We start from the raw sequence: 15,631 nt of genomic DNA, 5'->3' as shown, positions 1-15,631 counted from the left end.
TCAGGGCTTATTGGCAGGACTAGTGGTGCCACTGTTCTGAAAGGTAAGTAGCATTTTGATCAGCTAAAAATAAAGCACTTGCTTTACTCTGGGTCAATCTGGTTATAGGACAAGCACATTGTGTTATTGAGGGAATACTTATAAAAACTCAGTGTGGTTTATAAATGTTGGTCATTATTAACCAATAATGTTTTGCTGATCTGTGTTTACATGGTATATTGATGCAACAGTTTTTATAAATTGTAAGGGCTGTATGAGGAAGTAATAGGGTTATGGGACAGAAAAACCATGCCACAGTAGTGAAAGGTCATTTCTACCAGCAGACTTGGCGAGAACTTTGTACAAGTTCGATAAAGTTTTGCAACATGAATATTTTTATACATTCTTCTATTTATCGTTAAGTTCAGCATTTTTACCTATCCACTCACTGAGTGTTCGTTGACTTGTTGTTTTCTCCTTCTAGTGAGATGTGTCTTTGGGATGTGAATGATGGAAGATGCGTAGAGTTTACCAAATTAGCTTGTACCCACACCGGTATACAGGTTGGTTTAAGACTGTTACAAGTGTCGCTGGTTTGGAATGTTAAACAACATCTTCTGTGTATATAATTTTGGTATACAGTTTGTGCCGTTTGCATCAACTTTGTTGTAATATGAAGCAACCATTGTAAAATGAGCCTCTGCTCTGAGAACGGGGCCGTCCAAGCTAATATCTGGTATCTTTGTCTATATCAAGTTTGTGCTTTGATCCGGTTTAAAGTTTATCTGTTTTGTCAGTTCTACCAGTTCTCCGTTGGAACGCAGCGGGAGGGTCGGTTACTATGTCACGGCCATTACCCAGAAGTCCTTGTTGTGGACGCCAGCAGCCTTGACGTCCTCTACACACTTGTTTCAAAGATCTCTCCAGACTGGATCAGCTCGATGAGCATCATCCGCTCCCACAGAACACAGGGTAATTTAAGGGACCTCACTTCAGATGCTTTCTGTCCAGGACGGAGAGGTTACTATAACACACCTCTAGCCCTCTATATATCTCCATCAAATACAAATACCAAATGTAAAGGACTATTATTAAGGGGTAGGTGAGGGAAAATTACAGTTAACTGGACTTAGTGTTCATTGTATTCAAAGCAAGCTATATGCTTAACTGATACAATTTCTGACCAATATTATCTGTGGCGTATCTGTGGATGATGTTGTCGTTTCCTCATCCCATGTGGTTTTGCTGTCTTGCACAATTGGGGTCTATCTCCATTCATCTGCAGGATAACTGGCTTATCAGAGAGAGCCGCCAAGTATATTGCCCATAGACTAATGACACCAATCATCATCACCATCATCATTTATTTATATAGCGCCAACATATTCAGTAGTGCTTTACAATTGGGAACAAACACAGTAAACTAACAAACAAACTGGGTAAAACGGACAAAGAGGTGAGAAGGCCCTGCTCGCAAGCTTACAATCTATGGGACAATGGGAGTTTGACACATGAGGTTAATTCCACATTTTGCATTTCGGCCCAGCCAGACTGCAAAGGTAAAAGTGACTCATAAGCTAAATGATCCTGTCACACAACAATGTTGGTCAAGGGGTAGTTGTCTTGTGTGAAATTGTGTAACGGGTGGTAATGCTAATGTGAGGTTAAGAGGGTGGTTGAGGAATATTATAAGCTTGTCTGAAGAGGTGGGTTTTCAGAGAACGCTTGAAAGTTTGTAGACCAGAGGAGAGTCTTATTGTGCGAGGGAGAGAATTCCATAGAGTGGGTGCAGCCCGAAAAAAGTCCTGTAATCGGGAATGGGAGGATGTAATGAGGATGGATGAGAGACGCAGATCATGTGCAGGATGGAGTTGCCGAGTGGGAGATATTTTGAGACAAGAGAGGAGATGTATGTTGGTGCAGCTTTGTTGATGGGCCAGATGCGCAGATGGACAATATTCGGCCGTCTCTCACTCTGGTGAGCAATTGGAATAAGCTGTGAGGGTCTATTGCGCTCTTATTTTGGGGCCACACACATTGCAAAATAGGGCAAGTTGTCTTATCCCCGTTTCTTGGCAATATTGGAAGGATAACTATGGTAATTTACAGAAATCCTCCATATGAACTATAATGGGATAAAATGACACAAAGTCTGATCAGTGTAACCTGTTTTCTTGTCTCGCAGAAGATACAGTTGTTGCGGTTTCGGTCACCGGAATCCTCAAGGTCTGGATCATTACCGCTGAGGTTCACCGCATGCAGGTAACGGCTGAGCAGGCCGGTGCTACAATAACCCTAGTCTGTGCTAGTTAGTATTTGTCTACCACAGTTTAGGCCATGCTTGGGTAACCTACGGCTTTCCAGATATTCAGGAACTCAGATTCCCAGCATGCTCCGCCAGATGGCATTATTACCAAGTATATGCATTTAAATAATGATACAAATGAAGTGTGTGCTCATTGTTCACCATCACAGACCAGAGCTAGCGGGGGAAACTGACATTTCCGAAGTCTCCTCATTCAATATAAATCATTTTGTCCGTATTCAGTGTTTTGTCCTGATGGAAAGAGGACATGATCCTATGTCCAGAAGCTGCTGTGGATGATAGTATATATTGCTTACACAATACAATTTGCAGATGTGTGGCAGGTATACAGAGGCGTGCAAGGAGGCTGTTGGGCAGTTTACATTCTGATATTAGAGAACTGGCAGTAATAGGAATAATGGAAATTATGTCAGCGCACCAATTAAATCAGTTGGTTAAAGAAGTCCTTAGATCTACCTATGTCTTGGGCTGGATTGGTGTCGTTAATGTATAAATTATAATATTTATATTGTACCAGCTTTGTTTTTGTTTAGTTTTTTACATACTTTATTGTCTTCCTTTTTTTTATTAAAAATGTAACCATGTTCCTGTTGATCATAAATAATCTCTTGATGGCCGTAAGGTCGGTGTAATTATAGTGTATGAACTATTGTGCTGTTTAGGTCTATTAATAATTTATAAGGGATTATATTACTATGCCAGAAATATACGCTTCGTTTTAGGTTTTGCCATGAAATTGTACAAGTCTCCAGTGCAATTTGCCCTCAAGTGTCCCAAGTTCTGCTCTGTCTGTACCACCCCGCGGAACAAAGTGACCGTCCTTGCGGCAGAGCGAACAGAGCTGCCACATACAGATTTATAAAGTGCGGAATGGAGATGTGGGCTGTAGTATTCTAACATTACACCACTGCCAAACGTCTGCTTCAGCTTTCACACTCGATTTGCACTAATTTTCCATCTGATTCCCTTATCTTTACTAAGGATATTTGCATAGACTATTCCAACTGAGTTTGAGAAATTTGACAGCTGGAAGTACCATAGCGAGTGCGATGTGGTTTTCAGCTGTAGTGTATGTGGTTTGGCCACGGCATTGGGTAATAACCACGATATGTCTCCTTTCGTGTTTCTTGTAGGACACAGAACCGGTATTTGAAGAGGAATCTAAACCTATTTATTGCCAGAACTGCCAAAGTATCTCCTTCTGTGCGTTTACACAGAGGTCTCTTTTGGTCGTTTGTGCTAAATATTGGAGGGTAAGGACTATGTTTTCTATTTAAGAAATGGCCGTCTAATTATCTGAAAGTCTGTAATCGATTATTTATCCAATAATATGCATATATTAGATAGCTTTAAGATATTTGCAACTAGGTATTTAAACAATCATATAGATTATTGACAACAAATGAAATTGGTTAATTTTACTTACAATCTTTTATTTTAATTTACTATACCCCAAATATACACTCCTTTTATTGTTGTTTGTCCTTCTGAATCTCCTGTGATTTGCTTTAAGCAATAAAATATATCCTAACATGATTCTTGGGCCCTCCCTTGCTAGGTGGAGAATGTCCTCTTGCTATTTATTTTATGAGCGTGCAGAAATATTATTTATTATATTAAAATATATAACTAGAACACTGTATGCTCAGTGCAATTTATATCCCAAATTATTTTAATAGATAATTGGACAAGTATTATTGAGTGTCCATTGGCTAAGGGCTCAGCTGGTGTTTTGAAATGTCTTCCTGATCATCACAAGCCAGATATCTCCAAGTGATATACAACTTTAGTCCCTTTCTCCCCCCTGAGCAGAGTATGTTGCTGGGTTTTGTACACAGAATTGTCACAGGACACAGAGACAAAGCAATATGCCAAATAACACTGGTAGAATGCAATGTTTGGTTTATTTCCTAGGTGTTTGATGCTGGAGATTATTCTCTGCTATGCTCCGTCCCTAGTGAAGATGGTCAGACGTGGACAGGAGGGGACTTCATATCCGCAGATAAAGTTATTATCTGGACTGAAGATGGACAAAGTTTTATTTACAAACTTCCAGCCAAGTGAGATTCTGTTTTCTGTTTAGCAAGAGCTGCATTATACATCTTATAATCTTCATTTATATGGGAATTGCATACAGTCCCCCTGTTGTTATTTCCATTTATCTCTTACCTGTTTGTATGTGTATGCGGTGCCCATGTATGACTGATGTAGCATAATCTTCTACCTATGGCTGAGATAATTTCATTTATTTTTTCAATAACGTCTTAATGCAGTTTTATCCCTTAATTAATTTGGCAGCATGGTGGCTTAGTAGTTAGCATTTCTGCCTCACAGCACTGGGATCATGAGTTCAATTCCTGACCATGACCTTAACTGTGTGGAGTTTGTATGTTCTCCCCATGTCTGCATTGGTTTCCTCTGGGTGCTCCGTATTCCTCCAAATGGTTACTTGGTTGCTATCAAATTGACCTTAGTTTGTGTGCGAAGTGGTGCTATATAAATAGCTGATGATTATAATTACATATTTCATCATCTTTATAACTAAATGCGTTGGGCAAGTGTAGGTGCTAGTACTTTGTTTCATATGAATTACAGCGAATGCTAGAAACAAGATGGTAAATGTACATTGTATTTTCGTCTTTAAGCTTGACTCGTAACTCTCCACTAATAGCATAACATAGCTATTGAGTATATTATTGGACAGTGAAAACCAGGCTGAGAATCCGCTTTACGTATAAAACTACATCTGTAGTTTTATACATAGATCTCTGTAGTGGCTCTTTTTTTATGGTTGTTCTGGGTATACTTTTATTTTACAAAGTGGTGGTTTGTGTTTTTACCTGGGATTTTTGTTTTGTATATTTATAATTGTTCCCAGGTTTAGCTTTTACTTATCTCTACAGCCATAAATTAAAAAAATATATTATACTATACATTTGCTTCTTAATTCGCGTTTATTAATGTTCCGTCCCAATGTTTCAGCTGTATCCCAGCCAGTGATTCCTTTCGTACTGATGTGGGGAAAGCATTGGAGAATTCTATCCCCCCTCTGCTGTACAGCGTGATGCCAGAAGAGGACAAGAAGGTCTGTACCTGCTGAACACTGTTCTGTCTGTGTCCTGCTCTGGGTCTGTGTCCTGCTCTGGGTCTGTGTCCTGCTCTGGGTCTGTGTCCTGCTCTGGGTCTGTGTCCTGCTCTGGGTCTGTGTCCTGCTCTGGGTCTGTGTCCTGCTCTGGGTCTGTGTCCTGCTCTGGGTCTGTGTCCTGCTCTGGGTCTGTGTCCTGCTCTGGGTCTGTGTCCTGCTCTGGGTCTGTGTCCTGCTCTGGGTCTGTGTCCTGCTCTGGGTCTGTGTCCTGCTCTGGGTCTGTGTCCTGCTCCCGCGTTAGATTGGGTGCTGTCACTATCTTTCTCATTTTCTCTATCTTTATACTAGACTGGAGTTTATTAAAGTAGAGCTGAAAAGGTATTGTGATTAATGATATTCAGCGTTTAGTATAAAATGTTAAAACATTAAGATCACATGTCCCCAAGTGGTGTATCCTCCTACTAATGACACCCTAGTTGCCTGTATTGCGATCCTCTAGTATACAGACCGCTTCTAATCAGAGCACAGGGACTGAGAGAGTTGTCTGTCCACCTCTCGCACTCATATCAACCGCAGCTTATAGAACTGTGTAGGACAGTGGTGGCTAACCTGTGACACTCCAGGTGTTGTGAAACTACAAGGCCCAGCATACCCTTCCAGCAATAAGCTGTTATATATTGGCAAATCATGCTGGGACTTGTAGTTTCACAACACCTGGAGTGTCATAGGTTAGCCAACACTGGTGTAGGAAGTACCTAAACTCTGGGACAAGGGCTGATACTATTCCTGTAAACCATCGTTAGGTATGACTGAGATTCTAGTGTTCTTATATAGCCTCTCTTCACATGTGTAAAGTGAATACAAGGACAATAACAATATTTATATAATTTTAGGGGCTTGATCCTTGTCTTCATTGTGGAAAAGGGAAACATATTGGTGTTTTAAATGTTAAATGGGGGCTATAAAGATAAATGATTACATATATAAACTTTATAGGTCTGGAATGCTTAGAGAAAGAGGGAGCCCTAAGCCAATTCCTTTAGTTTAGCAGGGTATCGGGCTCTGTGTGTATTTGCTGACTCTGTGATCATGGCTGCGAAAGTGAGACCACAGAGGGCAAGCCGAACCACCCCACCCCCCTTCTCTGTGTCCTGCTCTCATTGACCATTCACCTATGCCAGTCACATTTTATGCAAATGAAGATGAGGCGGCATAGCCACTAGGCAGTGTAGCAATTTAAAGGAACAAGATGGCGCTATTGGTACACTATAAAGCACAAGTCCATAAAGAGTCTCATATAAAAAAGTCAATGCTGATGAGGTTTTCCACGTTACTTCCAATTCACTTGTTTCTCATATCAGTCCATGAAATATAAAAAGCTTCGAGGAGCTGCTTCAGAAGAGCGTAAAATCTCTGCTTGTTGTGCATTTTTGGGCACCATGGGCTCCTCAGTATTCCCAAATGAATGATGTTATGACTGAATTAGCCAAGGTCCACCCTGAAGTCACATTCATAAAGATTGTTCCAGGGTGTCCGCTGAGAGGTGTGAGTCTCTTCTTGGGGTGAAATAAATGCATCTACGTTTTTACACATGGGGAATTTTCTTCTTTTTTCCATATTGGTACGGTGTACACTAAAACTGCAACTTTAAGAAATAAGTCACTAACTGGACTTGTTTATCCGTTTTGAGTGTAAGTGTACATTTTATTTATTCCAACTTCCAGTTGTCTACACGGGGTGTTGCATGTTATATGGTATACTCCACCGGTGATTAGGGGAACCATAAAGAGTGCAACTGTTAAAAGCTTTTTTCAAAGTTATTCTAAAACCCCATTTCTGGATGTTTTTTTCGTTTTATATTCCATGGACTGATATGAGAAACAAGTGAATTGGAAGTAACGTGGAAAACCTCATCAGCATTGACTTTTTTATATGAGACTCTTTATGGACTTGTGCTTTATAGTGTACCAATAGCGCCATCTTGTTCCTTTTAATCTTGCATGTATCAGTACTCTGAGCACAGAAAGGGGATTTGTGCCAAAAGGACATAGAGGCTGCATTTGGTTCTGTGCGCAGGGGCTTCCATCACATTTAGCTTTGAGTGTAGCAATTTAAATATGGCTTCTGTCAGTATAGCATTACGCTCTTTACCATTTTACGCACACATTTAACAGGATAATGCATTGTGGTTTTCAAACACATTGTACAATATTGTTAAATAAACCAAAAATGTGCATTTATCTGTAATCGGATATTCGCATCAACTTTTGAACCTGCTAGTAAAAGTAGTTATAATCCGATCGGTTGTTAAATGTTCACATTCCCGTTAATCTCAATGTATACTGTATGACAAATAAATAGTGATTCCTTAAATTACACCTGAAGCTTTAATTCTAGTTCCAACAGGTGCCCATACAGGGGCCGACATGGCTACTCGTGGGATCTGGCCATTTGGCAGTCAGTCTGAATGGCCAGATCGTCTGAAGACAGTCAGATGTGTTATCCCAGATGATATCTGACAGATCCTGATAATTTGCTGAAAGGGATCAATAGATCCATAAAAGCTGCAGTCTGTGGCCAGTTGGCTTGGAAGCGGCCCAATTAGTTAGTATTATGATGACCATTTGAGCGATTGGGTAATATTTTGGAGCATGGATGTGGCCGGTGACAGGGGAGAGTGAAGCTGTGCCCACCATCTCCTATCAGGAGTGCCGTATTAAAGACTTTAGACCAATCTTGTTTTTGTCCACTTTAAACATGTTTTATGTAATGTTTTTTTTTTCTTTTTTATGGTTCAAACATATTTCTTTCCTTCCCCTTTTGTACTTTTATTATACAAATCGTTTGTTTTTCTTTTTGTTTTCTTCTGTCATTTCTTTCTTTCATGTATGATTACGAAGCCATATATTTTTTATTTGAGTTATTCACGGTCCTCTGTCTTATGGAATGTTTGGCCAGGCATTGTTTTGTTACGTGTTCCATGTCATTGTTTGATGCTTTTGTGGTGTCAGGCGCAGGAGAGGTTTGATGTGGAAGCTGTTATCCAGATTCCAGAATGTGAGCACCTCTCGGACCCAGCGAAAGTCTTAGAATTGTACACCCCACGGACATTACTTCACGTCCAGCCCTCTGAGCCAATAGTAAGAGTGAGTCTACCTGTGTGACACACCTGACTAGCCCCTGTGTGATGTGGTGTGACTATAACTGCACAGTGCAATATGTAGGACTTTCCACGTCTGCATGCAGTCACCCCTTTCCACGCTGATCTTCTGTAACTTCTCTTACGTTGCATGTTCAAATCTATCTACCGTCTCACTGGGTGTAGGCTACCATTAAAGGTGTGGGTAAGTCTCTTAATGGTAGATTCCATAATCCTAAATCTAGCTTTGCGTCTCCTGTCCCTGGCAGCCATACATTGGTCTTATTACTTGTCTAAATGATTGAGGCGATAAACCGATAAGCGGTATGATTCAGAAGTAATATAGCGTTATTATTTATGCAGCACATACAATATTATGCATCCATGTACAGAGACCTTTGCAGTCATTGTTCCTTGCCCAATTTACAATCAAGTTTGCAACTTGTTTTTTGCTGTCATGTGACTCATGACGGACCTGGGGGATTGGGGCCACAAAGTGACTTGTCCTTGGTTACATACAGACTAATATGGGTTTGACCAGGTGGGGGCAGTATAATACTTTGCAATAGTATTGAAAAATGTTGGAGGTTATTGCCCACACCTGCCAGGACTGGTCAGACTGGTGGTCAGAGGTCTAACACACACTGCTGGCTGTAGTGCTCACATAGTGCCTGTTTTAGTAGGAGAAACAATGGTTTATATTATTATAATAGGACTTGGTTGGGCTCCAAGAGCCGGGTGGCAAGTAAAATCAGCCGGGTGAAGCACCTGGGAAACAGGTGTCGGGGAGAACACTGGGTAATGTTTTTTTTTTTATTTAGTGACCACCAACTTTGTTTTCGCCAACAGAGACATAAGTAAGCTGAGTTGGGGTATCATGTTTCTTTTTCTTTTTTGGTAAATTGCAAAATTTGAGAGCCCCCCACAGTTACAATTCTGCACTTGTCCCTCGTTAATATTTATTTAGTTTGAATGATAATAATAATGTAGTATTGGTTTTATTATTAACATTTTCTATTTCTTAATTTGTTCTTTTTAATTTTTTTTTTTTTTTTTGTACTTTCTTCTGTGATAGCAGAAGTTGTAAATTATTTTTTGCCCCAAAAACTAAATGTAAAAATCCCAGACTTGCAATTATTTTTTTTTTCTCATTATCGGCCAGAGGGCAGTGATCCTCCGCTGGCCTTGGCACCCTTGCCTGTCTTTGTATTCTCTTAACCAGAAAATGAAACATGCGTGAATGTGTTGGTCTTGGAAAAGGACTGTAGATTGGACAATATGGCACCTGTATACATCACGGTCTGAGATGGAATTACTTTGTTGCAGTGACGTTGTGTTTCGGAGATCTACATCTGATCATTTATTTTCTACATTAGGTATAAAGTGGTTTGCTTTGGTCTGACCTGCAATGAATATGTTTGTGTTCTCTTAGTAGCATTCTTCCTGAATTGTCCATACAAGCTGCACCGTCTCATTTTGATGGTGCTTTTTCACTGATTAATTTTTTATTGGTCATACTCACTTTGGTTGCGCAACCATATGTTACACTGATTTTTATCTAGTTCACCAGCCGCGGCTGTGTATATGCAATTAAGTTGGATTTTATGTTTCTATGTCACAGCTATATGACAGAGTGATTTCACATTGTTTTATTGTGCAGCATATCTTTGATTATTGCCAGTACTCTGTACTGGACATATTTATATTTACAATAAATGTTTTGATTGTTGTTCAGTGCCTGTTCTGATTTTTCAAGAGATCTCCATTGGTCCCAATTTTATTTTAGTACTCATCTAGCAGCGCAACCCTCACTTTCTGTCTGTTTGAGGTAGTGACTGAACCTCTTCCTATAATGGTAACGTAGGAGGTCTTTGTGATTGCTCTTCTATCAGTTTAGTTGCTGGGTGACTAATATGCCCCATTGATCAGACAACTTACATCTACGTTACACCACCAGGTATCTGCAGCAATCAGCAGATAATCATAAATGCCACCGATTTCATGTAAAACAACATAATTGCCTTCTCCGCATCCCGCCTGCTCTTTGTTTTTGAATTGTTTTTTTTAAGTGTCCGATGATTAAGTGTTTTCACAGGATGTCCTCCCGCTTTTCATTATCTCCTGAGATAATGACTTAATGGACCACTTGCAAATTTTCAAGTACAATCAGCTTATTGTTCATAAACAAAATAATAGTTTGGGAAGTATAATAGATAAAATAACCTGAGCGATTGTCGCATGGTGCTGGCGTTCTAAAGCTAAACAACGAAAGTGATGTTTCCTCGGGAGAAGAGAGAGGCAATAATAGCGAATTGAACGGTGTCCAAATAGAATTATTGTCGACATCTCTGTTCTTCCATTGGTGACCTCCACCACCTGCCTAGTGGCAATCGCTATCGCAGATCATGGGGGACAAGTGTCCTACTTTTTTTTCCAGCACCAAACATGAAGATTAAAGAACAACACTGGGCTACACCAAGCTGGCAGATGAACCAGAAGAGTGCCCATGCAGCACGAAAGTGACAAACTTCTCTAGATCCAGAAGAGGAAGATAAGACTTGTACAGTAACTGGTTCACATCTCCACCTCGCACTGTATCTCCTCATTCCATCCGTACCACGCCACAGAAATGCCAGTCACCAATGGCTGCTTTATTATTGGTAGCTGATAATGTTCCTGCCGCATTATACTCGCCCAACCTTCCCAGATCACCAGCTACAATTGTTACGCCGCTGCCTCATGTAGTAAGTGATCCCCATATCTCTTAGATTGTAAGCTCATTTGGACAAGGCCTTATTACCTTCTGTTTCATGCCATTGTATGTAGTTTGTTTGTATCATGACCTCCTCAATATACTGCACTGCGTCATATGTTGGGACTTTATAAATAAAAGATAATATATTAACATACACTTAGCCCCCAATATTGCTAAATGAAATGTACCCATTTGCCAGCGATTTTATAAATAAAATATAAAAATAAATTACAAATGCTGTGCGGAACGGCGTTCCATGGAACAATGACGCATCAGCAGGACTTTGTATCGTCTGACATCGCGCCTCTGAGGAATAGACTGTTCCATAGCAAAATTGAATTTGTGCGAAACTTCACAGCAGTGTCGCTCATCTCTAAAGCCTTGTGTTTGGTGCAGATATTTTAACATGGAAACGAACGGTTTATGATTATTTAAGTGCTGATTTAAAGGACAGCTAAGCCGAGAACATTTATTTTTTTCGTTATGTGAAACAGCTGCTATTAATGCAAATGATTAAGGAGCTTTCCTGAACCTAACATATATGCAAAGTTAGTGAGCAATTATTTTTAAGGTGAGGTTGACGAGGGTGAGATCTTCCCTCTATTATCAGCCTTTACCTCCCTTCTTGTCAATGTGTCCCCAGTTTTTAAGTGGTTGGGAGTAGAACGACCTATAGCCAACCCAATGATAAGCATGGTCACAGTGGCACAGTATACTTCAGTAGATGAGTGTACTGATCCTGTGGGAAGCAGTGACCCGTATCCTCGAGTGATTGTTAGTGAGGACAGGGCTGCATGTGACCGGGCAGTGATCTAATGTGAGGGGCAGAATGGAGGCAGCAGGAAGTCACAGACTGGGAGTTATATAGTGGAAGGAACAGGGTCTCCCAGCAGCACCGAGTATATCGGGAGATGAGTGATGTGTTAGGACAGGGCTGCATGTGACAGGGGCAGTGACATGATGTGAGGAGGGGAATGGAGGTACAAGCCACAGCCTGAGAGTTAGGTTGTCCTGTTGGGAGACCCTGCTACTACCACTGAGTATATATGTAATCGTCCTGTGAAATTGGCGCAGTAGGATTGAGATGTCAGGCGCACCTCTATAGTTCATACATCCTTTTGTTCTTTAGTTCACACTGCTTATACACAGGGCTCAAAAATCTGATTGTGTTTGTTAGCGGGAGGACATTTATATATTTGTTTGTGGTAGTGTAGCGCTTTTTGTAGATTGTTACATTTTAGATGTAAACATGCTTTTCTCTTTCATCCGGTCTGGGGGACACTGCTTACCATGGGTTGTGGAGGGGAGCTAGGGAGTTGGCACCCAACTAGTTAAACTTTAGTACTGCCGGCAGACCCCTCCCCTCTACAATCCCCCTGCCTCTTCCTGTCCAGTTTTTTTTAGGTGCCCTGGAGTTGGGGCAGTGTTTTTAGTACGTAGTGTAATTTTAATATCTTTACTTTATTTTATTGTTTTTTTTATATTTTTTTCCCTAGCAGTGGCAGCGCTGGAGTGCGTTCTACTATAGAGAACACACTCCCAGCAGGACAGCGCAGGCATTCCCCTGCCAGATGAGCGCCAGCGGTTCTCACTGACATTGATTTGAACATTTTATAGGTGCCTGATTGAAGAGTGACAGGCGGGTCTCACGGACCGCTGTCACTCCTCCAGCCTCCCCGATAACCGGCGCTGCCATTACAGGCAGAGAGTGCCGGTTATCGGCAACGGAAGACGCCGGCGGCCATTTTTAATTCGGAGGCCAGCGCTAATGGAGAAGGAGGAGAGGGGGCCATACCACGTTTCCCCCCTCACACAGGAGGGGGGTGCCGGGTAGCTAACGCTGCGGAGACCTCTGTCCTGGAGGTCTCCACTACTCTGCCACGCTTGGAGCTTTTATTATAGGCTCCGTTTTTTACAATTTTATTTTTTGCAAGAAAATAATATAGCTGCAAAGCGGCAGTACTGAAGGGGGGGGAGCTACAGCATAGAGTTCCCCCCTCCTTCCAGAGAGAGATGGTCTTTCCCAGCCTTCTGGCGCCAAGAGAAGCACGGGAAGAGGAACAGTACGGAGGGAGCAGGCACAGGACTACTGCTGTTGGACTTCTCCCTTTCTGTGGCCCTTTTGGCTAAGTATCACCTTTATTTGAACTATCAAATGTTAATACCTGTCCTAGTAGGATTTACATTAAGTCTCCTACTGGTTTATATATTATTGGTGGTGTTATTTTTACAAGTACAACGGTTATAAAGATCTGTTGATTACTTGTTTTGTTTTTATATACCTGTTCCTCCACATTTATATAGACAATTATATATATATATATATATATATATATATATATATATATATGTGTGTGTGTGTGTATATGTGTGTATATATATATATATATATATATATATATATATATATATATATATATATATACTTGCTCTCTCTATCTCTCTCTCCATTTCTCCTCTGTACTCAACAGTAATATTTTACTCTGTGTGTTTGGTGTGCCTTCCTTTATAAGAATGACAGATAAGGGAAAGGGCCCCATGGCTAAATACTTCACATGCTCAAAGTGTCATGTAAAATTACCGTGTGGCCAGAGGGACCCCTTGGCGCTCTGCTCTGCGTGCGAAGCAGGGGCTCCCACTACGCATACCCAGCAGGTTCCAGCCCCACCGGCAGAGGAGCCGGCCTGGGTGGCCTCCCTGACACAGTCGGTTTCCTCTTTAGCTCAGATGGTTTTTCAGTCAAATCAGTTGCTATCTACTGTAGCAACTTCGGTGGCTAATAATGCTAACCCACAGTCAGACCTCCCAGCTTCCTCAGGTTCAAGTGCAGCGGGTCTGCCAGGACCTTCCTCATTGCAGCCTGACCCGGCTTCTGTTTTTACAGACCCGGCATGGTCTACAGCTTTTTTGAAGGGCTTGAACAAGCTGAACCAGTTGCTTGATAACGCTAGTACCCCACCTGCTAAGAGAAGGAGACCTAGATCAGTAAACCCTCTTATGGTCCTATCTGATTCTGAAGAAGGCTCTGAGGAAGAGGGGGAGATTTTTTCGGATTCTGACCTATTAATACAGGAAGACCATCCCAAAAACCAATTCGTAAATGATTTGGTTTTAGCGGTGAGACAGGCGTTAGACCTCCCAGAAGCGGAGGATCTTACCCCCAGAGACAGAAGCCTCTTTAAGAAGGATAAGAGAAAGGCCAGTCATTTTCCCCCTTCTGCTGAGCTTAGGGTTATTGCTGAAGGGGCATGGAAGCAGCCTGAGAGAAGGTTTTCTATTCCTAGGAGATTCTCCTCCCTGTATCCCTTACAGGAGGAAGAGGTAGCCCGCTGGGAGACTATTCCCAAGGTAGATATCCCTATTGCCCGCTTGGCAAAGCATACCTTACTCCCTGCTCCTGGTTCAGCGTCCCTACCGGACGCCAATGACCGCAAAGTTGAATCCCAGTTAAAATCCATTTTTGCGGCTGCGGGTTCTTCTTTCAGACCTACATTTGCCTCAGGTTGGGTGGCTAGAGCCATGGAAGCATGGGCGGACCAGCTGGCGGAGGCCTTGCAGGACTCAGAACTTTTACCCCTGGCCCTGCATTTAAAAGAGGCTTCCGGGTACCTATACGAGGCAGCCCAGAACTCAGCAGCGGTTTCCTCTTCCATTTAGGCGGCCTCTATTTCTGCAAGAAGAACACTATGGCTGAAATCCTGAGAGGGTGAGGCAGAATCAAAAAGGTCCGTTGAGTCTATTCCGTTTTCTGCAGCAGCATTGTTTGGGCCGGAATTAGATACCCTCATTTCTCAGGCAACGGGGGGCAAAAGCACTTTCTTGCCAGTATACTCGTATAGGAGTCGCAACCCACGGGGCAGCTCTTTTCGCCAGCCCTTTCGGGGGACCTCCTCCCATAGGGGGCAGTCTTTTAGAGGCAGACAATCTAATTCTCGTGGCTCCTCCACCAGGGGGAGATCCTCGTTTGCATCTAAGCGCCAGGCCTCCAAGACTCAGGAGAAGCCTGCGTCCTGGCGACCACCCTGTACCACAGGGGGCACCGGTGGGGGGACGTCTGTCTCTGTTTTGGGAACAGTGGGCAGTGTCCTCCCAAGACCCTTGGATCTGGGGTATTATTTTAGAAGGGTACAGGATAGACCTATTGGGGTCCGCCCCGCAGCGTTACTTCCAGACACCGCTACCCCGGGATCCATTAAGAAGACAGGCTATACAGGCTTGTGTCGCTTCTCTTCTGCTTCAGAAGGTTATTTGCAAAGTTCCAGATTGCCAGAAAGGTCGGGGTTTTTATTCCAACCTGTTCCTAGTAAACAAGCCGGACGGCTCCTTTCGTCCCATCCTAAACTTAAA

The 15,631-nt window shown here is 42.1% G+C and overlaps 1 protein-coding gene across 3 annotated transcripts in view; it reads left to right on the top strand.

Annotated features, from left to right (window-relative positions):
- The window catches only part of WDR7 (WD repeat domain 7), a 275,561-nt gene that overhangs the window by 12,327 nt on the left and 247,603 nt on the right, over nucleotides 1-15,631 (top strand). For all 3 annotated transcript variants that reach the window (XM_075184972.1, XM_075184981.1, XM_075184988.1), the window contains exons 4-9: nucleotides 464-542; nucleotides 777-951; nucleotides 2,165-2,241; nucleotides 3,439-3,558; nucleotides 4,220-4,365; nucleotides 5,288-5,390. In XM_075184972.1, coding sequence (XP_075041073.1) covers nucleotides 464-542; nucleotides 777-951; nucleotides 2,165-2,241; nucleotides 3,439-3,558; nucleotides 4,220-4,365; nucleotides 5,288-5,390 — 700 coding nt within the window. The remainder of the gene's footprint in view (nucleotides 1-463; nucleotides 543-776; nucleotides 952-2,164; nucleotides 2,242-3,438; nucleotides 3,559-4,219; nucleotides 4,366-5,287; nucleotides 5,391-15,631) is intronic.

Source organism: Mixophyes fleayi, chromosome 1 (genome assembly GCF_038048845.1).
Source record: "Mixophyes fleayi isolate aMixFle1 chromosome 1, aMixFle1.hap1, whole genome shotgun sequence".
In the NCBI taxonomy this organism is placed as follows: Eukaryota; Metazoa; Chordata; class Amphibia; order Anura; family Limnodynastidae; genus Mixophyes; species Mixophyes fleayi.
Note: the sequence above shows the minus strand (reverse complement) of the source record. Positions and strands in the feature narration are given on the sequence as shown.